This window comes from Ambystoma mexicanum, chromosome 7q (assembly GCF_040938575.1).
Source record: "Ambystoma mexicanum isolate Mex_15411 chromosome 7q, UKY_AmexF1_1, whole genome shotgun sequence".
Lineage (NCBI taxonomy): Eukaryota > Metazoa > Chordata > Amphibia > Caudata > Ambystomatidae > Ambystoma > Ambystoma mexicanum.
The window spans coordinates 1,082,556,332-1,082,583,514 of NC_090941.1; the positions used below are offsets into that span (position 1 = coordinate 1,082,556,332).

The 27,183-nt window shown below is 43.6% G+C and overlaps 1 protein-coding gene across 1 annotated transcript in view; it reads left to right on the forward strand.

The window, feature by feature from the left end:
- The window catches only part of LOC138527998 (indolethylamine N-methyltransferase-like), an 87,498-nt gene that overhangs the window by 31,783 nt on the left and 28,532 nt on the right, over positions 1-27,183 (forward strand). The window contains exon 2 of the mRNA XM_069639421.1: positions 9,903-10,104. Within this exon, the coding sequence (XP_069495522.1) occupies positions 9,903-10,104 (202 nt within the window). The remainder of the gene's footprint in view (positions 1-9,902; positions 10,105-27,183) is intronic.

Genomic DNA, 27,183 nt, shown 5'->3' on the forward strand with positions numbered 1-27,183 from the left:
CAGACAGGCCCTAGCCGGGGCTGCTGGGCTTTTATTAAGCACCTGGATGCCCGCTCCCGGGGCTGATGGGCTTGGTCCGGATGCCCGGGGGTAGGCATCATGACAGGAAATTGATAAGGTGCAGGAAACATCTATCAAAAAGGAGGAGGTTGGCCTGAGGGCCTTGGACAAGACAGTGCCATTTAGGTAAACATTAATGATGGTCTTGGAGGAGTGGAAGGGGGCAAGGAGGGCCTCCCATCAGGTGCCACCATTAATGGGTGAAGAAGAAAAAGAAGAGAGAACAGAGACCATATAGAGGGGCACACAGCAGACAGAACAATGACAGAAACTCAGATGAAATATACAGACAAGTCAGGTACCAAGGGAACCTAGAAGTAAAGAATGGGCACAGCAAGGATACAGGCAGTACAATGAAGGCACACAACGAGGAGAAACAAAAATTCCAAAGAACAGAGCAATCAACCAGAGAACCTAGACGAAAAGAATAAAAACAGCAAGGATGCAGGCAGTATAATGTAAGCAAACAACCATGGAAGTAGCGCCAAAAACAGAACAAATGATTAAGGGAACCTAGAGGAAATAAAATGAACACAGCAGGGATGCAGGGATGGAGGCAATGCAATATGGTCAACAACCACAGAGAACAAGATCACAGAACAGTTCACAATAGGTCAGGGTAGGGGGCAAGGTGGGAAAGGGGGATAGGAAGGGTAAGGTTGAGGGGCCTAAGATGCAAGTGAATGCACACAATGTAGGATTGCAAGGGACCGCAACTCAAGTGGGCCAGGATGCGAGGGAACACATGTGGCCTAGGATGCAAGGGAACAAACGCTGACTAAGATTTCATAAGTACAACAGGGCCAACTGAAGACAGTACAGCCAACATTTTTGCAATTCACTACATAATTTAGACAACTGCAATTTAAGCAAGCCCTTCCACTATCCTGTTGGCTTGTGCATTATACATCATGCACAACCTGTGCTTGCTCCCCAGAAGGGAGGTAATATCGGCAAATAATGCATAAAAAAATGGGTCCCATTATCTGATCTCAGGACCTTACGTATTCCCCACTGTGGAAATACCTCCCTCACGAGAAATGTAACTGCTGTTTTTGCATCAGGGTGCACGTAGGGACCAACCTCAAGCTATCAGGAAAATAGACATACAATTACAATCAAACACCTGAAATTATTACACTTCGGTATCATATCAGCAAAGCTAATGTGAAGTTCTCTGAAAGGACCTGGACTCACTGCTTTTATTGTGTGACAGGAACTGAATTCTTTACAAACTATACAATTCCCTACAAACCTACTTACCAGTTCATGAATGTTTGGTATAAACCACTCCTCCTGACATTCTGTTGCTATGTGTTGTCGGACATATGTGTCATGTAATGTAGTTGTTCTAGAGCCACAAGAAGCAGTTCTATGGGCATTACTGCCTTACCTGTCAACTCCTGTCTCCACAACAAGTCTGTAGGTGAGAGCATACATCCTCTGATTGCCCAAAGCTCCTTCTCCACTCGAGGTGCCTTTCTCTGCATTTCTACTATTTGAAGCAATGGGACTGCAGTATATGGGACTGGCATGTGTACCTGTTGGGACACCATTTCCATTTTTGGAGGTTCTGAAAAGGGCAAATATGCTGCTTCCTTTGCCGCTCTGTCTGTGGCATCATTACCAAACGCTATTAAATCAGTTCTATTAGTATGCACCACGCACTTCACTATTCCAACCTCTAAGGGCAATGTTAGCGCTTAGATTAGTCGGGATAGCAGCACGGCATGCTGGACTGGGGTCCCATCAGATCTTCTAAACCCACTTTTCTTCCAGCTGGATAACCCAGAATGTACCGTGGAGGTGACATATGCAGAGTCAGAGTAGATAATGACTGGATTCCCCGTACTCATCTCTAGCACCTGGATGAGTGCCAATAGTTTTGCCGCTTGTCCGGAGTAATGTGCAGGCAGTCATTTCTCTACTCCAACCCAGTGATCCCCATCCACATGAGCTACAACAGCCACCCCTGTGTGCCTCTTACCAATGCCCTGATCAATTATTGACAACCCCTCAACAGAGAATACCTCACCTTCTTCCATGGCATTCTCCTTAACATTCGTCCTCTCTTCTTCTTCTCCCTCATAAGTTGCAGAGTTGTGGACAACGTCATCAGGTTTCACTGGTTTGGCTAAGAATTTTTCCAGATTAACTAGGTGACACATTACCGGATGTATGGAAGCCTTTGCCAAAATAACTTCATACCCTGATACTCTTTGGGTTGTCAAAGTGGACTTAGACTTTTCCAAGATAGCAAAAACTGCATGCTCCACATACAACGTCATCGGGCAGCCCATAGTAATGGTTGAAGACTTTTGTATCTCAAAATCTGCTGCTGCGAAATCTTGTTCACTAGGGGACCGACCTTGCATAACTGATTCCAAAACCCTGCTGTAGTAAGCCAAGGGCTTGTAACCCAATGATGTTTTTTGAGACAGGACTTCTGTCATTACCTTCCCATCTGTATGTGAAAATAGAAAAAATGGTTTCTGGTAATTCGGGGTCACCAAGACTGGAGCATTAATGATCGCAGTCTTGATTCCCCAGAAAACATGTTCTCATTTGCTCTGACCATATTATCAAATTCTTCCCCTTTCATGCTTCCTCAAGTGCTTGAAGTAGGGGCCTCGTGTAGCTAGAGTAGTCCAAGATCCATGACCTGCAATAGTTACAGAGCCTGAGAAACTGCTGCATCTGTTTTACCGTAACTGGCTGAGGCGTAGTCTGAACTGCTGTGGCTCTCTCAAGTATCACCTTTCTCCCTGCAGACAATATTGCCTGTACCACATATACTACCTCTGTCTAGCAATACTGCAATTTATCTGTGTCCACTTTGTACCCCTTGTCCGCAAGCAGGATGAGAAGCTTGATTGGATCTTCTCGACACTGCTCCTCTGAAGCACTACAGACCAATGCGTTGTCCACTTACTGAATTACTGTATTGGACTCTTGCAAGTTTCCCAAATCCAATTTAATGACCCTGTTAAAAACACTTGAGGATTCACAGTACCCCTGGGGTAACCTTGTATGCTCATATTTCTGCCCATGATATGTAAACGCCATGAGGGACTGGGAATCGGATTGTAAGGGGACCAAGAAAAGGGCATTTTTTCAAATCAATTACTGTAAAATGGGTCGACAGAGTAGGAATGTTACAGAGAATTTTGGGAGGATTTGGTATCATCAGAAACTCTGCTTCAACAATGTTGTTCAGAGGTCACAAATCCCATATCATCCTCCAACTGGATACTTTTGCTTTCTTCACAGTGTAGATAGATGTATTACATGGGAATACAGATGGTTGTATAATGCCTTGTTTTAACAATGCCATAATGGTCTAAAAAATCCCTTTGTCTGCCTCCTAGACATGAGGTATTGCCTAACGTGTGGCAGTATTGTTGCTGATTTTAAATTAATCTACACTGCTCCTACACTTTTCAACAACCCCCCAGCATAGTCTGTGGTACTTCCATTTACTCTATCATTACCTGGCAAGGCACTCCAGCACTCCAACCTCAAAGACCATCTCTCCTGTGTCTTACGCATCTTCAAACAATTCATCATTGGACACGTCACTTAACAATGAGGTTGGATCGATAAACACTGTGCACCATTCACGTCTTTCCTCGTCAGTGCCTGAAAGAACCACCCTGTCCTTCTTGAACACCACTGCTTCTAACGGAATGGTAACAGTAGTCCCTGGCATTATCTCCTATGACTCAAGAGGCAGATACAAAAATTCAAGAGGTATATGCCATGTTTGATATTTTATTCCCAGTACCCAACTCAACACTATCATCACCCCATACAGAAACAATGCTGAATGTACAGGTACCCTCCTGGTCGCGCTATCACTGTAATACAGGGGGGAAGAGCACTGCTTCTCTCACAGGGTACATACTGGACTCAAACATACCATGCTGTCTTTTGAAAAAGTAATCGACATATTAAGCTTGCTCAGGAGGTCCCTTCCCAAAAGATTTTCTGGGGATTCCTACAGTATAACAAGGGAGCAGATAAAATGTGCTTACCTCCCTTGATACACAGATCCTCAGTGTAAGGAACCGACAGGACAGCTCCAGAAAATCCCTGTATGTCCATCATTTTGCCCGAAAGGGAAAAATCACCTTCTTTGATGCATGATTTCGTAGCCCCTGTATCGATCATAAATGAAACCATCTGCTCACCTACCTTTACTCCTATCTGAGGATCGTATACCGGATCAGTAGCAACTGACAGATCTGGACACATCAGAGATCCCTGTGGGCTGTCCTATTTCTGGTACCTATGATCACCAGGAGGCGAAAAAGGATTTCCTCTGAAAAACACCTGCTCCGGTGTAGTGGGGGACTGTCCCATGGTGTGAAGGATTTTTTCCCCAAGCCTGTACCGGTGCCTGGGCTGACATGGTTGGTGGGGGTGCATACATTTGTGCTCTTGGGTTTTGATCAACCTGGACTTGCTGTGATGGCACAGAGCTTGGAGCATTTCTAAAAGTTGGGGGTTTCATTTGTGGTAGACCTGCGTTGAAATACTGCGGCCAGCATTGACAGTCCTGTGCAATGTGTCCCATTCGCTCCATAAACTCCTCCCATTGGCCCATTAAACCGGGGCCCAATCCCTCCAAATCTGCCAAATGACCCACCACACTGTGAAAATCCACCCCTACAGCGTGGAAACCCTCTCATTGGTTGCATCCAGGTACATACCCGTCAATCCATCTTTGTCCCATTCTGGTTTCCATTTGTCCCCACTGTCTTGATTGTCTCTGCTGTCCCTATGTGGAGTTTGTTATCATTTCTCCTTCCAAACAGTTCTTTGCCAGCTTTTTCTGAACCACCTTGACCTCAACCTTTTGTGCTTGCTCCATGTTTTCCTTCTCCTGCTGCCTTTTACAAAAATGCATAATGTGAGCTTGAATCTCCTGCCAACTCTTGGCTTCTATTCCTACCATTTTATCCAGGTTGTGCTGGACTTCTTTGGAGAGTCCTTTTTTTACCATGTGGTAGAAAATAGCCACACATGTATCCCATGCTTCTCCCATCTCTGCCCTCAAACATTTCTTGATTTAATTGAATATGGGCGGTAGGATCCTCATCTAAGTTCATTGTTTTCGCCAAGATAGAGTTTATATCAGGCATATCCGGGTACATCATTCTCAATGCCACCCAAACTTGTGCCCTATAATATTAAAGGCTGCTCCATCGTGTTCAATTGAACCTCCGGATATCCGTTTTTTCCAGAGCTCATCTGCCCATTTGACCATCAAGGCTGTTAAAATGCTTATCATGTCCCCAATCACTAACATGATACAAGTGGTTTGTTTTTACAAAGCATAAATCCACTTCCCTGTACCTGCAGTAAGCGAAGGAAGCAACTTCATTTGATTATTCCAGTCCATGTGTGATCACAGGACATAGTATGCCTTCCCCTGACCCTTCAGTAGTAGTGTAATTTGAGTTACCCTTACCTTTACTGGGACTTTTCCCATCTGTCCTCTGCCTCTCTCTACAGCCATGTGAGTCCCACAGCACGATCGAAGGCCCCACGGTGTGCTTTCCCTGGTTACTGCTGGAGGGGAGGCCCAACTACTACCTCTTGTCCTCCCTGCTCATCATCTGTTTCCCATTCATCCTCGTTCTCCTCTGTCCCTAGAGCCACATCCCATAATCTTTCTGGGGGGCAGAGGCATATTCAGCACTGCCACAAGTCCTTCCTCCAAATCCACATTTACTCCCTTTATAACTGATTTATTTGACCTATCGAGGATCTGACCTTGCCTCCATCTCCCTTCCTAAACCTCCTTCACTTGCCTATTACCTTCTTCCTGTTCTTTACTCCTGCCATGTGGTAACTGCATTACTTCATTCTCCGTTAACTGCATTGCTTCATTCTCCGCTAATTTGACTGCTTGTTTGCGTTTTTGTTGTTCCCGCCCCTGTACCAGAATCTATTTTCCTGCCCCATCCACAAACTATTTTCTATTTTAGAGACGGGGCACCTCCTTCCTTCTAAACTTTTCATCGCTCCTTGCTCTTGCAGTTCTCTCATGCTCTTTTTCCTTCAGCTCCAATCCTGATGCTGATCTAAATGTCAAATAGACTTTTCTCATCCCACCTTCCATTTGAGACTCATCAATAACTTACTAAAGAAGGTGTTATCCTCCTGTTCCCCTCATGATCCCATCTTTCAAAGATTGGAGCTGATGGAGATGTCACCCCTGTCTGTCTTGTAACAGATGGAGGGGTTTCCTAAGAGTATGAAGGTCCAAACTCAGGGTTACTATATCCTTTTGTGCGGGTAACAAAGGATAGCACTGATATGGGGGTGATGCAGAGAAAAATACTACACCCTACTTTCTTGTCCCCTCCTCAACAGTCATAATTGTATGGGTCTTCCCGTCCTTCTCATACAACCTCCATAACTCCAAGATATTCAATCTATTGTCCAATTTTAAACTTTTATTCTTAGTTACTTGTAAAGTATGCAAGTTCTCCAACATGCTCTTATCATACGATCCTCCATTAGGCCAGGAATGAAAAATGTTGCCTTTCCTTTCCATCAACCATTCTCAATGGAATTTTAAAATCTTCACCTTATATCCGGGACAACCTGGCATAAATGATTCAATGGAGTCTCCATACTTGAGACCAATGTAACTCAAACACATTTTTAAAAAATACGATATAAACCCCAAGAACCAAACCCACAGCACAAATAATCACTACCCACAAAAGATCCTATTTTCCTTTCCCTTTTGTTAAAAAAAAGAATTTCCTGCACACTCTCCTTACTCGCCTTTACCACAAACGTCTTAGTAATCAGACACTCCTCAGGCATACACTTAAAACAGCATATGTATCAAAAAACACGCCAGCCAATAATTCTCTTTACTTCTCTGAGATTTCTACTTTACTCTATAATAAAAATGAAGAACAATGCTGTATCTCTCTATTCTTCATTGGTACAACACTCTCGACTACAGTGCTGTCTTTTACGGACTACAGGATGATACCCTTCACTACTTTGACTAACAAAGGAAGAAGCAAGGCGCAGGCTCCGTCCACACAATCAATACAAAGTAAGGGGGTAAACAAGGGTACACTCCAGAAAGGTATCTACAGGTGATCTGACCATAAGATGCCACCTCACCCGCTAAGGCAAGGGCTCAAGACTATCCTTACTATGCACGTGCAGATACGGGAGACAACACCTCTAGACTGACAAACTAGGTAAAAGCTTACAACATAGAACAATTCATTCACTCCTCCAAAAACACTCACTCTTCCAACCTACTTGAACTTATCACCACCTATCTTGCCCTATCCAAGAATAACAAAAAGGACCCCTTATTTCTTCTCCCCTATTACCCTCTTGCTTTACCTGGCAAAGACGCACTCATGAAAGTGAACCCCCGAAGTGCTCTGACGTGGTGCTCCTTTAATCTGGCCTTTGCAGTCGGGCCATGGTACCACACCTCCGGAGGGGCAGACAGGCCTCTAACTAATATGGTACTTGCAGCCCTCCTCCTTATCAAGCACAAAGACTAGTCCCCGCAGAGAAGCTCTGCAGCCAGACTTGGTGTACCGGAGACCATTAAAGTCTCAGAGAGCCTGAGGCCCACCCAGGGATGCCAAATGTAGGCGTGGGCCTTTTGATCACCATAACCAAAAGCAGACCCACCCTTAAAGAGTACGTACACGCTTTGTCCATAAAGCAAGTTAATTGTACAAATGGCCGGGAGTGGTTACATGACATCCAATAGTCAAACTAACCTGTCTCCCCGAACCACACAAAGAACAGGCATTTTATACAATTTGCAATAGTTGAAACACTCCCAAAGTTGTTGTTACAGAGTAAACCCCCCATACATGATTGGTTAAACCTATAAAATGTAACCATATTCCCACTAGTCCCCACTTTTCTTATTGGATACATTCATCTAAGCACCATCCTCTTTAACCTATAATTGCATGTTTCTTATTTACACTACACTACACTCTGGGGCCTTTCCTTATTTTGTCATAGCCTCATCGCCTATGTACACATTTTACACAATTTACAAACAATTTCAATTATCAGTTTGTTTTGCAATCTCTGAAATACACATAGATATAACACATTTCTAGTGGACTACCATCTCCTGCACAACCCTGGTGAACAAGATTATTTTATTATATAGTGATTTGTGAGAGGGTGTTGCTCCAAACCTGACCAATTTATTAGGGCATATATTTGCATCCTGGAGGTCACTCATTTGGTTAAATCACATGTTGAAATAAACATAGTTATTTCAACTTTGTTAAATCATAGAATAAATTTACTTTTTTAAAATAAATTAACTTGTGGTATTTGGGATGTGGGTGGGAGTCAGTTTAACACAGTCAACACATTTATATACATTGTATTATTAGTTTCTCTTATTTGAATTATGTTTATTCATAGTAGAGTCTTAACCTTGAAGGCTCTTCCCTTTAATTGTTCACATTTTTGTATTGGTAGAAATATTCATTATAGACAAAACACAGACGATGTTTACATGTAATAATACAGTTCAATACTTATTTCCTCATTTTTTGTAATTAACTACAATACATCCACGTTTTTGGTAATGTAAGGACATTGGGGCTCATTCCGAGTCGGCTGGAATACAGTAAAAGTGCTGGTAACAGACCGGCCAAGTAGGGATGTGAAGGACCACAGTTGCATAATTACCAGCGCCAGTATCGACCCATCAGAATTACCAGTGCTAGTATTACCAGATGGGCCTCAAACCTGCGCCAGTAATACCGGCGCAATGGTATAACTGGCATATCCTGAGCCTGGATTTGCCGGTAATACCAGCAGATATTTAGTGCTATTACTGGCAAGAGCTAGACAGAGAAACTCCCACCTGAAAGCAGGCGGTAAATGCATTCAGGTGTGGGAAATGAGCCCACAGGTGCACCCATTCACCCTGGAAGAGTCAAAAAAGGCCACACCTTCCACACACACTTTCCTACAGCACCATGCTGCAAATGATCGCAGTCAGCATCGAAAAACAGCTACTCCAGGCCGCAATAGAGCTGCAGGGTCTGGAGGAACACCCGAGGGAACAATAGGCAGTGGATAGGAGGAGAATGAGGAGGAGAAATATTGTGAGGAGAAGATGCCATGCAAGATGTGCACCCACACCTTGTGTAAGGGGCTCACCACGGACATTCACTGACATGCAACTCCTCACCCTGTACCACATTGACAGGAAGAGAATTGCATATCTCCTCAACCAAAACCAGGAAGACATTGTCAGCAGGAACAGCATCAGGACAGTCACACCACCTCTGGTAAAGCTGGTGTTGGTCCTGCACTTTCTTGCCACGGGCATGTTCCAGCACACTGTGAGCCAGCTGCATGGCATTTCGCAGCTTGCATTCTCCAAACTTCAGGGTCACGTGCTGGGTGCACTCATGCAACATGAGGGACAACACATTCATTGCACTCCCCACCACCCTGTCAGAGGTAAACACAACAAAGGCAAGACTATACCATTGCATGCATGCCCAATGTGGTGGCAGTCCTGGATTGCAGGCACGTTGAGCTGCTGGGACCTCAGGCCTCGGAGGAAGTCTATAGGAATGCTTATTTCCTAATTGTTCATAATTAACTGTAGTGCATAAACGTCTTTGGTTATGCAAGGACATTGTGCTTTGTTGTTGTATGTACACTATTTGATTGTTTACTTTTCATGCTGACCACATTATACTGTATATTAGTTTCCTCATGCTGCTATTGTAATTATTAATAGACTACTAAAGAAACAAACATGATAAACATGGTATCTTGTTTTCCCTTTTAACCAGGTTCTGTAAAAGGAGACACTCTAATTCAGTATGGAGGAAATCTAGCATTGCTTTTCGCCGCATGTGATCACTTCAACGAAATCATTTACTCAGTATTCGTTCAGAGTAATATACAGGCTACCAAAAAATGGGTTAAGAAGGAATGTGGAGCGCTTGACTGGAGTCATTCTGCAAGGCGTGTCTGTGAATTGGAAGGAAACAGGTAGGAATTCTGTAACAGGTGTGTGTGTGTGTGTAGCTGCAAACTATCCCTTTGCATTTCAAGCAAATGGAAGTTTATTAATATTCAGAATGCAGGTGCATGCCAATCAATAACATGGCCTTATATACCGTAGGAGGGGTCATTATCGTGGGCTGATGGCCCACCACCACAGGTTGGGGGAGGTCCATTATCCCAAGAGATGATGACCCCTCACAAGGTGTATAAGGCTATTAGCATATAGAGGTAGTAGCAATATGTGTTTTGGAGGTTTGACGCCTAAGTAAAAAGAAATGTGATTTGGTGGTAAATAAAGAAAATAGGCAAAATGGATTAGTAAATTAAATGTGGTTTTGTTCGGTGGTATTTAAATAACAGGGGTGTCTTCATAAATTAAGCATTTTAATTACACATTTGGATTACATGGAGCGGTTTTAACATGAACATGCATTAGGTGCCATTTAAAAGAAGGCAGGTTCTCTATAAGAAAGTGCAAGTATTTCCCCATGTTTTAGTATTGCCTTTGGTGTGAAATTCGATGTTGCAGCGTGAAGAAAAAGGTCATCCTAGGCAGGAAGTGTCTTGTTTAAAGAAATATCTTGCTTGTAAATTGCATTGTTTGTTACTCTGTATGCTTTTGAAGACAGAATGTTCAGAATTCAGTCAATACCAAATGTTATTGGCTGCAGTCTGAACATTCTGATTGGCTGAGAGAAGGTCAATAACGATCTCCATATGCTAATAGTGAAAAGGACAGAATATGGTTACTTGAATATGGATGCGAAGGGGCCACTGCAAAACCAGCAGGGGGGGTATTATGGCAGCAGAGCCTTCCCTTTTGGATGCACTGCTTGGGAATGGCATAGTCTTTCTCTAATGCTACTCACCATCTTCTGCCACGTGAAAGCTGAGTGCTCCTTGAAGAGGCAAGAGCTACTCCAGGGCCCTCTTGAATACATAACTGAATTCAGTATTTGCAAAAGATGCGCAGAGGGCTCTCCTTGGGTAGGGAAGGCCCAGGTGCTAACCTGGATGCAGATTCAACTGAGATCTGAGACCCACAAAGGGTTCTTTGCACAGGCATTCAGACATCTCGAGGACGATTCAAATCAATATCTCCTCACCCAACTGTTGGAGAGACACAAGAAGAATTACCCATATGCCGTTGATGGTGCAAGAATTCCTTCCACTTTGTATGCACATTGATGTTATCAAGTTTAAATAAAAGATTCAAACTGAGTCTAGTGAACTCATGATTCCATCTTCATAGAGACACCAAAACACAAATTACCTGATTGATTTCAAATAAGACACCTTCTTGACCATCTGTAAGCTTAGAATCCAATTGCCTTAGTGCTGCTTAGAACCTCCTAGGAGAGAATGGTGTGTGCGAAGAGGTGTATGGCGACAAGGAGGTCTGAGATTGGAGAAAGAAGTTATTTTCACAGGCTTCAAACACTTCTGAGCTGGCTAAGTAATAATCACAACACTGTTGACTGATTCATTATCAGGACCTCCAGAGGTGTCAGGGAGACCGAGGCAAATGGTAAGTCGAGGGCCAAATAAAAAAGCTCTCTCAGAGACCTGGGCCATTGTGGGAGGTTTGACCTTGCTCCTTCGGTTTTGCATACAGTTTTATTAAAAAGGGAGAAGCAGTGCAGGACAGCTATGAACAAGAATGAGAACTACAAAACATCACATATTCCAATACCCAGAATAATCAGCCGTGACCAGGCTAGAAAAAATGCTACAACCAGAGTTCATGTGGTGGTAGGCAATCTGAAAAGCATCCGGTCCTTTACCCTTGAACTGGCAAACTGCCAAACTATGTAACATACCGTCCACACAATACACAATCCTTGCTGCGTTGCGAGTTTTGTAAGAAGGGTCTGCCTCAGATCAAGGGCACAGAAGAGCGACTCCAAGTAGAAATCCTCTGACACTGGCACTGCCAAACTGTATAACACACTGCCTGCACAACGCATTGAATTGCTGTGACCTTTGATTCCTGTTCCCCTAGCTTCATGTGGAGTGGCTGTTACCTGATATGAAAAGTAAGATTCCTAGTCTTAAGGACCCTCACGTCCCCTGCACACCACTGGACTGAAAACAGTCAAATGCAACCAATAATGTAAATACTATTTTAGGAGGAGGTCACAGGAAACAGAAGTGTCAAAAACACCAAAGTATTTTAATCAAAACAAGGTATTATGCGAGGTTGGATTTAGATCCCTATGCATTTTGGGCTTCCACCCTTCGTCAGGAGCAAATTTTAAACATCACGATTTCAGAATCTTATTATCATCATCTACAAAATAAAGGAGATATAAAGGAAATTGAATGACTTTATAGTCACTTGTAAATGCTTAATTAGACAATCAGTACAAAGAGAACATTCTCCCATAGTAAAGAGTTGGCATTCACCTGAATTATTTTTAATTCAAGGCCCGGATTTCTAATGGACTCTGTGTGACTGGTAAGTATACTGACCACTCATGAGTTGTGTAAAGCCTAATTTTCAAACTAAAGTAAACAGAGACAGAAAGTAAATACAGTACAGGGACCTAAAATATATCAAACAACAGAAGTCAAGTTCTGTGAATGTATAATCATAATATGGAGGTACAGGGCACCAGGCATTACCTCCTATTCCAGTAGAATCACAAGTGGTGTCTTCTAGGACTGTCCTGTCATTACTGGTCAATAAAAGGGATGTCAGAATGGAATTTCTGTATGGATCAACATGAAAGTGCTGTCAGTCATGGCCTGCTACTATGATAAATGACCCCAAGAGTCCCCCAAACAATACAATCAAAGTATCCCTATCTCATGGTGTTGGCAAGGTTTACCTAGGGCGTAGGGCCCTAAGAGTCCCCCAAACAATAACATAAAAGTATCCCTATCTAATGGTGTTGGAGATGCTCACCTAGGGCTGAGGGATTCAATAGTAGACAGCAGCAATGCGTGATGAAATCAGTAGTCAACATTGCTGTGCGCAATGGCACATTGCTCCTGCTGACAATATAAGAATTGGATCACTATATTGTAGCATACTAGATGTCTAAGACAAGACATTACATGAGCGGTGGCATGTACCACTTATTAACCTTACATATATGTTTTTCTGATGTGTATCCATGGGCAACGTCCCGGACTATGAATATGGACAGTGTAAGGAAGGCATGGTATCAAACAGTAAGACAGACACAAGTGATCACAGTTCAAGGGTGTTTATTGAACTGCAATTGGGTTTGATAAACGCCTATTACATCCTAAATCTAAAGATGGGAGCAAGCTACAACCATCAAAGTAAACGTAACATAATCCTAGTGGAGTCTTGTCAAAATAAAAGGGGCCTGTACTAATAAACCTATTGCCAATCCGTACTTCTAAATACAAATAATGTGGGTAACAATGTTATGCAAAAGAAAAGTGTTCAAGAAATTTTATGTTAGGATATTCAAGCTGTTGGCTTCCCTTCCCCACGTTTTCAGCACGGGACAAGACGGCATGCTTGAGCTTAGCAAACTCTCTGGCTTCTCTAGCACAAGGAAGCAGTTCAAAACTCCAACATCAGGGCCTTCTGTGCCGAAGTCTCTTTGCCATTCAAAGTCTCTTATTTCAGAGGGCCTGATGCAACATGACAAACATTAAAGTTCCTTTCTTCTTAGGATTTCACATATACAACTTATCGGGTGATTTACTGTTCACCCCATGTGCCCCTCTGCCGGGCTCAGACCAAATGTAGCTACTTTTCCAAACTTTCTCTACTTCATCAAAATCAAAGACTTTCAACTGTTTGTGGGATTTAGCTTGACCCGTGCCAGAACCACTTCGATTCACAATGACTCGTTCTCTTCTTGTTATAACCTTTTTCTCACTTTCACTTTTGCCCCTTCTCAGTTGGATACCTGTGATTGAGCACCCACGCGGTGGTGGTCCACTCTGTCAAAAGTACTGTTTGTTACTTTTAAAGTTCAATCAATCATCAGCAGTTCAACTTTACTTGTGTCTCTTATCACATGCGTTTCAACAATGTCCGTTCCAGCGCTCGCCCTAGTGCTCGCCATACAATGTTGCTACTTACAACCTTGGCTTCAACACAGACCGGTCTTGTATCCGTCTCCCCAACTCACTGGCTTTGTTGATTTCACTGACGCTGCTTTGTTCTTAGAGTCAAACACGGTTCCACAGCAGCTGCTGCTTCTCCCCACCTTGATTATTGCTTTGAGAGGACTCTGGCTATCCCTTCTGTGTTGCTTTGTTCTCTTGTTCAGCTGCTGTCTCGAAACTGCTGTTTCCTCATGCACTTTGCTTCGCTTAGAGTGTGCTTTCGTTCTCCACCTTTTATCTGTGTGGGGAAGCTTAATGGAAATCAGGTGTGTGTGATGGTCAGTAATTGCCTGACCTCGTCTAACCATGATATGAGGCCACGTCAGGTATACTGCTCAAGTGTTAGTCTGTTTTCTCCCATAGCATGCTGTCCCTGTGAAAATGCTCATGTTGTAAAAGGGGGAGGGAGGTAGAGTTCCTAAATATGCTTCCTGGTACGATGGGGAAAAAGGGGTTACAGGGAAAGAGATACCATGTCTCACCATCCAGTGTCCCACTCCCCGAAGAGCCCATACCCAAGTGATCCTCCCGCACTAGTCCACCCTAGGAACTGGATCCAAAAGTGATGCTAGCGTCCTGGCCAGGTGGATGACAGATCCCCGGGGACTATTTGGTGATACAACTTCTGGTTTCTCCCAACACCTAATAAATGTGGATAATATAAAATGGATAAATGAGGATAGAGGTATGATCAAATACCAAAGAATCAGGAGGCCCATGTCTCTAGACCATCAATAGCAAATTGATGTATATAATGCACATTGCATTGAAAGGCAATGTTGGGTCAGCAATGAAAGGTCCATGAATGCAGCTCAAGTCGAGCTGTTAGTTTATACTACCATTAGTTGCATACATCCAGTTGAATGAGGGCTGCAGTACCATATTCACAATCTGACACCCAACATAGTCGAGGACATATTATAAGTTGTGGCTCTATGGCATGTAAGTCTAACACATTACTATAAGCACCATATTACAGAACATATGCAAATGATAGGTCCTAATTACGAGTCCGGCGGTAGCCGTGCCTGTAAAACTGGCAGACTGCGGCCACACCGGTAATGATTTACCAGTGTCTGACTTGCCAGAATTACTGGGGCATTATAGCCCCAGCGGCCCGGTAAATCAGGCACCAGTAAAATGTTGATCCCCATTCTGTGGAGTCCGATAGGACCCCACGGGATTGGGGACCACTGAAAGGGAATCAGTGAAATTCTGCGGGTGGGTGCCATTCTGCCCACCAGGGCAGACCTGGCAGGTGGGAAAGCAACCTGCCCGCAGACTCGTAGTTTACCAGTCCGGAAACAACAGTGCTGGTAAGCTTACCGGCACCATTGTTGCCGGACTGGCAAACTTGTAATGAGGCACATAGTCATTATCAGCCATATTCCTAGTTTACACAATGCTGCAAGATGATAGTGTAGAGATCATATAATGCCATAAAAGATGTCTTTAAATTCCATGCCAAATTTGGGAGCATATTTTATCCATAAAAGCATGTGGATGTGTGGTGCTCCTCTAGATTGATATTCTTTTCTCCAAAAGAAGTGTTGCAGTTCTCTGAGCAAGGGGTAGTTTTATTGCAGATGAAGTGCAGCATGGCAATGAAGCAACGTTGAAAGTACCTTGGATACATTAACAGGTTCAAGAAAACAGAGTTTGCTTGGTGTTTTTATATATATTCCATCTTTATTTTAGTTTGCAGTGTGTAAGAAGTTGTGCAAGTGCATGTCATCCCATGCATACTCTGCACAACTTAAAGTAACAAAGCATGTGGGTGAGCATAGGTTCCTTAGCATACAACGTACACCTCTTTTGGCCATCAAATAACCTCAAATGTGTTTTCTAAGCCGTTCGTTCACAGCTCTGTCTGCGGACTACCGCAGTGTCCCTGGACTGGGTGGCACACGCACCCACTTCTTTCACCTTTTAAAACAGCCCTATATCATCTTTATTCCAATCCCCACCCTTTCCAGCCCCTCTTTTAGCTACCAAATTACCCCAAATTTTTTTTCCAGAGTTTTTCCCCTCCACGCTATCCACAGACACCGGCTGTTGTCTGATTACATTGTAATCATTGATTTACCTGGATGCACCATCCCTTTTAATGTTGTATTCTAATATTGGCTCATGAATAAGTGTGGACTGCACACTTTTATTTTTGGGCAAGGTGCTTGTCTCCCCTGTAGGGACCTCCACATGCATCCAGTTCAGGCGTGGCCTTGAGAAGGAACTAGGCCCAATGTGCTCCATCCTTTAGGAGTGGCAGGGTGGGGCCATGAGTCAGAACTAATGGGCGTGGCCGGAGCCAGGCCTGCCCCACGCAAGCGATTTGCATTAATGTGTTTATGGCAGCGTAACGCTCACCGCCGCCTGAGCGCATCCTTACCTGTTTCCAGCTACTGCAGGCAGAGCGCATCCTTACCTGTTTCCAGCAACCGTTGCCTGAGCGCATCCTTACTTGTTTCCTGCTACCAGCCACAGCACTTACTCGAGAATCAGCTTACGGCCAGAATCATCTTAGACCCAGGTATTCTTCATCTGCTTGCAGACCTCCGGAATACAGCGTTCATGCTGACATCATTCCACCATGAGCAATCCATCGGAAGACAGAACCTGCAAGAGAAAAAGATAAAGACACGTTAGAATTTGCAAAAGACATTACATTTAAGGTCGCGCTTTGACAAATCCTCGAACTAAACCTTAAATCAACACTCACCTTCTGTCGCAGCATTGCGAACTCCATTCTCTTCTCATTGGTCCCCGCTTCATGCACCGCAACTACTGATGGGCCGCATATCACCTATTGGGAGAAAGCGGAGGAAAGACATTGGGCCTCATCACGACCTCGGCGGTAACCCTTAAATCCGGCGATAGCGCTATTACCGCCGGATTTAAGGGTCTGCCGAATCAGGGCCTCGGCGGATTTAAACCCAGCTCTGAGCTGGTGTGAAATCCACTGAGAATTTTCGCTCATACCGCCGGCGGGAAATCCGCCGGCGGTATGAGCGCGAAATTTCCCCATTGAGCCCAATGGGGAATGGGGCATTCCCGAAAGGGCTCAATGGGGAATGGGGACTTCCAAGTCCGCCCAACTCGTGATCCTGCGCTATTAGCGCCAGGGGCTATGGCGGTCACGCTAATAGCCCCCGCGCTAATACCGCCGGCGTTACCGCCGAGGTCGTGATGAGGCCCATTATCAAAAGAATACGGACAATAATCAAGAATCAATACTACAATATCTAAAAGCCAGAAGACACTTACCTTAAGAGTGGTTCAGCCACAGCTGGTCTGGGCTGCCACGCACATAGGCAAGTGAAGGAACTCGGTCCAACAAACATGCCCCTGCAGTGAGAAGCAGGACGGAGAGCTCGCCATCATCAATAAACAGGTGAGGCTACATGGGTCAGCGCATACTCACCACATACTGGGAAGAAGGGTTTGAGAGAGACAGCAGTCATATCGCAGCATTCTCACGCTCTCGCATATCCTCGAAGGGGCAGTGCCGGCAACCAGCGCAGTCCATAGCACACGAGCAGGGAAGAAGCCTGACAAGGGGAATCCACTTCAAGGTAGGGCTGCAACCGTGCCCCATCGTCCCCGCAGAGACCAGGTGAGCGTAACATCCTCAAAAATATTATCAATCATAATAAGAGAATATGTAAAAGGTTTCCTAAAAATACATTAGGACACCCAATATTTAAAATGTTTAATATGCAGTTAAACCCAAAACAATCCTTTACAGTTAATCTTCCCTAAACAATATACACTCACAGGGATATCAAACAATGGGATATTTGAGGTATACCACCCATTAAAAAAAATCACAATCCAACAAGGGCTACTGTCACTGATAAATATAGCCCACTCAATCTCTCACTCAAATGCTGGGGAATTAACACCAATGTGGAGTGCACACATTTTCCCAGAAATAATATCCTTTCATCCAATAATAGCCGACATTCCATCACTAAATGTCCCAATGACTCAAATGTATCATGTTTACATAGCCTACAAATCTGTCTTACTGTGTAGAGTCCCAACCTAGGACCTAAAACCTCTAGTGTAAGAAGACAGTTCAGCATAGATTTCACAAATCACCTCCTAATCCTTTTAGAAGGGAACTTTACCAAATATGGTTTCGGGACAAATGACTTCATAGGGACTGCCACATACTCTCTAAATAAATGTAATTTAAGTGGACTCTTACATAGTTGTTATGATAGAGAAGCTTGATGCTGTATGTTAGCCATAATGGGCAGCCAAGAGTCTCCAACTTGTGCCATAATCTCTCTATACTTGATTGAATGTTGCCTTAAAGTACACAAATGTGACGTGAGAGAATGGCTGTCTTTATCAGCTGACCTTTTTAGGAGTAATGTAATATAATGTAAAGCAAATATGTAAAGGTCACCTTCACCAGCAATGGCATCATGGCACTAACAGTTCCGGGACCAACCAGGGAGAGCAGTAATTAGGCTGTAAATAGATAGGTCTTCGGAGACATGGAGGAAAGAGAGGTGATCCTCAAGTGTCCGCAGGGAAGGAGAAACGCAGTTCCACAGAGCAGCCGCCAACACGCAGAAGGAATGGCCGCCTACACGAGCCAGCCTAAACTGGGAACAGTAAGTCTCAGGGAAGAGACAGAGCGAAGGTTCCTCATTGGAATATAGGGTGAAATTTTGCCTGTAGAAAGCCAGAGCCTTGCCCATAAAGGCCACGGTGGGCCACGCACAAAGCTTTAAATTTAATATGCTTTGCCACCGGGAGCCAGTGCAGTTTTCCCAGAATCGGTGTGATAGAGCAGTACCAGGAAGCACCTACTGCCAGTAGGGCAGATGAATTTGGCAGAACCTGCAGCCGCCAAAGAATGCTCCTTATCTAGCTCAGAACCTCTACGCTGGCTGAGCTAGATAAGGAGCATTACAGTAGTCCAAAGAACCAGCTGTAAGAGAGGATATAACCAGAAGCCGGAGATGAGAAGGAAGATAGGGAAGCACTTTCCAAAGAACACAGAGTTTGAAATGAACTGACTGACAGGCAGAACTAACCTGGCCCTGCAGAGATAGACTCGGAGAGCTTGACTCTCAGGTTCTTCACAACCAAGGAGGGCGTGGGCAGAGGACCAAGTTCAGATGGCCAAAATGCATAGACCAAACCATGGAAACTGGAGATGGACCTACAACTAAAACCTCTGTCTTCTTGCCATTAAGGTGAAGCCAGTTTTGACCCACCCGGAGATGGATAGCCAGCAGGCAGGAGCGTAAACGCTCTGCCGAGGCAGGATGGGATAGGTCTATTCTCACCAAGATCTGCGTGTCATCAGCATAAGTGAAACACTGAAGCCCAAAAGATTGAATCAACTTGACCAGTGGTTGAATATATACATTAGAAAGAAGAGGAGAGAGAGCAGAACCCTGAGGCACCCCGCAAGTAAGGGGTTTAGCCATCAAAACAAATAAAGGGAGAGAAAGGGACTGGAAGCGACCAGTTAGAAAAGATACAAACGAGTCAATGACTAAACCCGAGACCCCAGCCGCCGACAGCCATTCCAGCGAAATACCATGGTCAACCGTGTCAAAGGCAGCAGATATGTCCAGCAGGATCAGGATGGTGGTGCCACCCTGATCCCTGATCTGTTCTAGGCCATCCACCACTGCCACCAGAGCAGACTCAGTTCCAGGAGAAGAAGAGTGGGGTAACCAGGGTTTCCAAGAGTTTCATAGAAATGGAGAGAAGAGAAATCAGATGGAAGTTGGTCAAGACCGAAGGATCAAGGTTTGGTTTCTTAAGAAGAGGAAGGCTGAGAGCATGCTTAAGAGGACTAGGAATGTGAGAAGAGAAAGAATCATAAACTGCAGCGGTGAGCAGATGCGAAATGTCAAAGCAAATCTCCTTCAGAATGCCAAGAAGGATAGGATCAGCCAGAGAAGCAGATTGAAGACCAAGCACTGCCGACAAAATGGCAGACTTTGAAAAAACTGATAAAGACCAGACCCGAGAAGGAGCACAAGGAGAGCTAGGGCTCACTATAACCGGACCGACACTAGCAGAAGCTAGAATTTGCTGACGCATAGGGGAAGTGGACAGCGAGTCACAGAGGCTCTGAGAAGGAGCCACACCGTGTGCAGAAGAAAGGAGAGAGAGCAGACCCTAAACAATTTCTTTGAAGAATTGGTAGCGGCATTGACCTTGCTAGCTGTACTTTGCTTGCTTAATCGCCACCTGGTAAGCACCAGTAGCCAGGTGAAGGGCGAGGTGAGATTGAGTGCTGATGGAAACACAGGCCAGGCAGAGAACCGCCAGGTCAGTAGAAAACCAGGATTCAGAAGGGCGGGTACAAGGTCTGTAGGCTTTGAAGGGTGCTAAGGAATCAGCAACGTTAGTCATCATCGAGGCAAGAGTCTGGAAATTGCAACAGCGAACCATATATCTTGCCAGTCACGTCTAGCATAGACAGCAGTCTATAGTTCTCAGGTAAATTCCTGATACCATTTTTATAAATGGGCACCAAGACTGACTGCTGCCATGAGGATGGTATCTAATGTGATACACCGATTTTCCAAAACAAAACCAAAAAGAGCATGGCCCAAGTGTCAGGAGCATACTTCATCACCAAGTTGGAGAGGCCGTTTGGGCTCGGAGACCTAGAGTTTTTTAATTTAGTTATGGCCTTTACTAGTGAATCCTGGGAAAATAATGGCCACTCACAACCTGGAGCTGGGTCCAGGGGAACAAGATTGTTAGCTACAATGTTAGTTGATCTTAGGTGTTCCTCCCATACCTCTTGTCCTATGGGATTTGTGTTATTTTCATGATCTTTTCCTTTTACTTGAGAGATTATTTGCCAGATACTGCACAAGTTCTGATATTTCAGGGCACCAAGCATTTGCTGCCATTGGGTGTTCTTGATACTCAGGCACCAACGGTTATGCCAGTTTTTACATCTCGTTTTCTCGCACCTTATCAGCCACCGTGATTCAGACTGATCCATCTTAAGGCATTAATTGGTTCTGATAGTCTTGTTTCTCAGTGTGCGCTTGATGCCACAGATGACTATGCCCAAGGTTTTAGCATGGCCACTCACCGGAGCTGCCACACAGTTTCCCCTAACAGACCGTGTACACACAGCCAATTCTTATATACAGTTTTCAAATTGGTCAGGTGATAATTCAGTGAAGCCATGCATGGCACACTGGAGTACCTCCTCGACACCTTGTGCCACTTTGCAGAGATTTTCCATGGACTCAAAAATATGATTGCCTGCATGATTTCTAACCATACCCCCATTGATTTTTATGACCTATTTGATGCACTAATATATCCAAACTGAGGAACAGGGTAGCATGGTCACTATGCTCTTGGCAATTCACCTTGAATTCACAGATTCGCTCCAGGGCCATGCTGCTACCAAATAAGTCATCTAGCGTAGCCCAGGAGTGTCTGTCACCCCAGGTAAACTGGCCTGGCACATCACCCGTCGTCCTACCATTAACCAAGGGCAAGTTCCACTCTTTAAGAAAGGTCATCCAGCTCCTTCCCTTTGCATATCCTTTCACCTGTAACGTTTCACTATTAACAGTTACGTTCTTATACTCAGAACCCTGTGTTTGTCAACACATCGAGCATTTATGTCACCGCTCCCATCACCATCCCACTGGTTTAAGATTTCCTCATCAATTTAAAATGTCTCATCTCAGTTCTCAGACCCTGAGGGAGCATATACATTAATAATCAAGACGTTTTCCATCAATTTCCCCTTTCCTGTTTGGATTTCTACTGCCAAATGGGATAAAGTGGTAGAAATTAAAAGTCTTGACTTAAAATATTTGATACACCAATTAAGAGGCCTCCAAAGGGCCGTCCCCCTGGTCCTTTTTTTGTCAAAACTTCATACACGTGAAAACCGTCAATCACAATTGGAGTCATCAACCATGACTCCTGAAGCATCATCGCATAATTTTTTGTTAGCATCTCCATTGATCCCACTTGGCCCAACAGGTGTGAATTTACTCTTGTATTTTAGAATACAACACTCATATTTCACTTGGACTCCAGACACGGGGTGCGAAGAATCACCTTCAGCCAAGCCAGCCCCTTTTCATTCTTGAATCTGGCTGATCTTACGGCCGAAGTTAAGGGGCTTTTCCCTTAGTTGGAACTTCAGAGCACCCGCCACATTTCAGTCACTACCCCTCCAAACTGACTTCGGTATAATTCTTGTCTAACATGTAGCCCAGACGCCCTAGCGTGGATTTTTGTGCTCGTATTAGTTCAGAAATTTCAGGTAGCGCACAGTGGATCCTCGATATTGTAACACCTGCTTATTTTAAGGGCTTTACAAAATTCAAATCTGATAAATTCAGCACTCTCAAGTGCGGGATCCGATGTAATAAGCAAATGAGTTTTCCACGATTTAGCCATTTAAAATGGTTTAGACAGGCTGCTCAAGGCGATGGTTAACTTTAAGGGGTCAAGGGAAGGTGCACCAACCAGACCGCCCGTCAAATTGATCAGGGGTGTACTGAGATTGCGGTTTTGCAGCAGATTCCCATGGAAAGGTGCCTTGACTGCTACGGTACCCGAAGGCTTACTCGCAGCGTCGTGTACCAGCTCACATGGCATCTCTGTGTTGTCCAGGGATATCTCTTCAGAGTGCACCACATTATCCTTAAGTAACCAACTAGTTAAAATCCCAACGTTCTTTTGTGAGCATTGGGATCATCTGGTTTCTTTCCTCCTTTCTTTCTGGGTCAGTGGTCGAGTCTCGCTGGCAATCCTGAGAAAGTTCTTGAGAAGGCAGCCTCATCCTCCAAAGTGAAAACAGTAAGCAGGCTTGAATTTGTAAGTTGGGCACAGCGGGTTGTTGCAACACCAGCAACACTCTTCTCACTCGAAAATAATATATTCTGTGTGAAAAAGTAATAACATATTCAGCAAACCAGGATCTATCCTCCACATGATCAAGTTTGACCACAGTTTCGACCGATCCACTCTGTCAAATGTGTCAGAGAGCACCAAACTTGCTGGAAACAAAGAGTACTCCTTGGACTTCCTAGTCTTATCTAAAAACATGTAGGCTGTTTAGTGACGACCCCATGCTCTATCTGAAACCAATATGGAAAGGACTCAATCTCTTTGTAGATTCTATGCACTTCAACAACAAGTCTTTAAGAACAAAGCCACCCAAAACTTTTCTTGTGGTATCCATAAGGGAAATCAGTCTACAACTCAATGGAGATGTCCTATCACATTTCTTAAATATCAGAATCACAATTGCCTCATTCCACGACTTGGGGATTACCATCTCTAGTGCAAATTTGGAAAATAATGTAAACTATATTTCCGACCAGAAATCAGCATTACCCTTCAATATCATATTAGATACCACACCTAAGCCACATGCTCTAGCACACTTTCGTTTAGTAAGAGCTATTTCCAGATCTCCCAAATCACAGTTCAACTTCCAAGAAGGAAATACACCCCTAGAGTTATCTATCGTCCTATTTTCTTCACTCGAAAAGAGGGTTTAAAAGTGTTGCACCCAAGATCATTCCTTAACACCATTGGCTTGATAGCATACTTGTTTTACCCCTGCCCATTTAACAAATACCAAATAGGTCTACTATATTTCTTTATCAGAAATGTCAGCACTTTTTCATTTAACTTGAAAAAATTATGTAATTTATAAAGTGTAAGCCAATTTTTATAACGCTGTGGAATTCTTCCGGCACATACCCTCTTCTCTCCAGTCATGAGGTGGGATTTTATAATGTTATGAATTTCCTGTCTCATTACTCTTTTTCAGTCATGAGTCATGTAGTAGAAATGAATCACAGCATTCCCCATAAATGGGCACTGCATCCATTTCTCAATTGATTCAAGGGAATTTGCCCATAATTATGGTCATCTGAAAGTACTTAGATGAGGGGTCAAACTGTTGCTCAATTGGGAACTATTTACACTACGTTTTAGCAATTACCTATTGATTTTCTTTGGATTTGACTGAAATTGAGATAGTCTGTTACCAGTATCATTTACCATTCAATTCTTACAGCCATTACTACCCACTATATAAACAATATTGTTGATCCTAACTGGAAGTGTCAGAAAAGCATGATCACTGACATCCTTTCTAGACACCTGAAAGGGCTGTAAGGCATTTGATAAAAAGTTGAGAGTGCACACATGATCAATTGTAGAATTCTACACTGGCCCAAACCACGTTGGTTGTACTGGAATGTCACCATTTAGATTACAAAGTGTTCGATAGAAACACAACCTTGACATAAAATGCGCCCAAAAATCACCATGTTCCTTCCTTTTATCCATTGAAGGAGCCCACTCTGTGTCACCTAAACTACGAGAGTCTAACAATCCCACAGCATCAGCCTCTATGTCATCCACATCCAGATATTGGCAGTTAAATTACCCTGCTACACACCCTGCTACAAGCACCTTTCCCATTCTGTTATCCACCAGCCATTCACATAGCATTGCATCCAAAACATAACTAATTAGTTCTTCGTTGCATGAAATGGTATTTATATAAATATGTATCAATAACACCTTCTCCCTACCCAGTGAACAATCCAAGGGAATTTCTAAAGCAAACATTGATTTTGAATAGGATTGAACTACTTCAAAATCCCACATAAGGGTATTCCTTATGTCTATCAACAAGCCCCTATATGGACATCCTTGCTGACCTTTTTTTGCTATCTTGGCTATGAATATGTTAAACCCAGCATTACCACATTACCAAGTCTCTTGTAAAAACAAAATAGCATTTTTTTTAAACTACACCGACATTTGATTATTTAATACAATCTTGAACCCATGAGTATTCCAACAGAGTATAGACCAATAATCACAATGAAAAGCCTGGGAGCTTTGCTGGAATTCTCGACAAAGTACCAGGGAGCCAGGACCAAACTTCCGTCCCTCAATACCTGTATGTCGAGTAAACTTCTCTTCAATCAAAATAATCAACATTACAACATAAATTAGAAACAAACAAATTGTTAATAATCCCGACTCCCCCTGTATTCCCATTGACAACCTGCTCCGAAAGATCAATATTCAGTGCCTTTGGGATACATGATTCATAAACCCTTTGCAGTAGATCAACATGAGCTTTGTCCACTAAAGTCCAAGTCAAAGTTGAATACAAATAAAAAATACACCTATGCGTGCAGTTGTCAACAGGGAATTCCAGTTGTTTGAAATCTGTTGCAGTTATGGAGGTCCTGGCTCCAAGCAATGCAAGTATCCTGGCTCAAATTAAACAACCTTCTTTGTCTTCTATAATAGTGCCTCAATGCATATAACCCAGGGCCCACACATCAGAGACATTCCTGCTGCCTGTGCACAAAGCTGACCCCCCAAGACTCCCCCACCCAAACCCTTTGTTGACCTCCCATATTCGAGTTGACTGCCCTTCTCCAGGAAGTGACTCTGGCATATTTATGGTAACTTCAACCTCAGAATTCGCTGTTCCTCCATTAGATTGCAGTCCCAAATCATTGTTGGGAACATGCATGACAGAGAGGGGCACACGTCTTGGTGCATCACAATGTATATCTGAGTCAGTACTTTTAATTTCAGACTCCTCATGAATTGCCTACATAGATGTGCCTTGACAAAATGGTCTAATGCCTTCATCTTCAATTCCAATATTAGACTCCACAAGGTCCATGTCAGTGATTAAAGAAGACGACTCTGGCTGAGAATGCAAAATAACCACCACCCCTGGTATTAACAGCTTTGAAGACTTGAGGACATTTTGCGCTTCTGATATCATTCTGTGAACCTCAAAATGTTCTGTAGAACCTTCCTTGAGCCTCTATTTCTTCCAGACTTGGTATTTGTCTTATTTGGTAATATATTTCCCTTGAATATTGTCATTTCTTTGACTTGATGACATTTTCTAGAAAGATCTTGCCCGCATCCATCTTGTGGCTGAACAGTGTACAATTGTATATTTTCTCCACAAAAGGATGAGGAAGTGATTCGCTCGCCCGTGTTTGGTGGACCTAAATTCATTCAGTTGCCCACTATGGGAAAGTACTTCAACACTTATAATATTGTATAAACAAACTAATACTTGAAGGACCAAGTTCAAAGCGGACAATGAGGAACCCCCCAACATAGTAGAATGCAACGGGATGGAGGAAACATATATACGACACAGTTCCTCCCGCATACACTCCAGATTGCTTAGACTTACCAGAAGGAGAAGGAGAATGAAAGTATAAATTTGGCAAGGCCCTAAGTCACATGGCTCGGAGCCCCAAATCACAGATTTCATATTCCAAACTAATCCAAACCTCCATTAACAATGTGTTTCCCAAATCCGCTCTTCTTACCCTCTGCGAGGAGGGAATACTTAGCCCCTGTTCAATCTCCTTGGTCATGAGGCCTTGATGATCTGGTCCCGTCGGTTTATAAAGTGCTTCACTATGCAGCAGATGCGTCTTAGGTTAAAAAAAAGAAGTTAATTTCTGCTGCGGTTTTTGTGGTGGTGAAATCAACAAATTCGAAGTACCCAATGCCAGGACCAGTTCTTTATCTAATGGTGTCTCCTCAGTGCTCCTTACATTATAGTGCTTGCCCTTTCCTCCCATTCTCACAGACAACCTAGTTTCAAGTTTGATAATGTCCCCACTAGTGTCGTCACTTTCTTCTTCAGCCTTGTACATTTCTATTTCATCACAACCGCTACTGCTTTGGCACTTATCCATCCTCAGCTTTATTATGCTAATTCACTGAATCTTGGACTTCCAGCGCACCGTCATGTCAGTGCCAGTTTACTTGCATTTCCTTGGTAAAGTCCCTGGGCTCCCTATCACGCAAAATGTTATTTTCAGAACTGTCGCTTTCGCTACTTTTTGGAATTCCCTTCCAACGTCTATTAACACTATGGAGTCAGTCAATCAATCCAGCATTAACCACCAGCTTGGTCTTCCA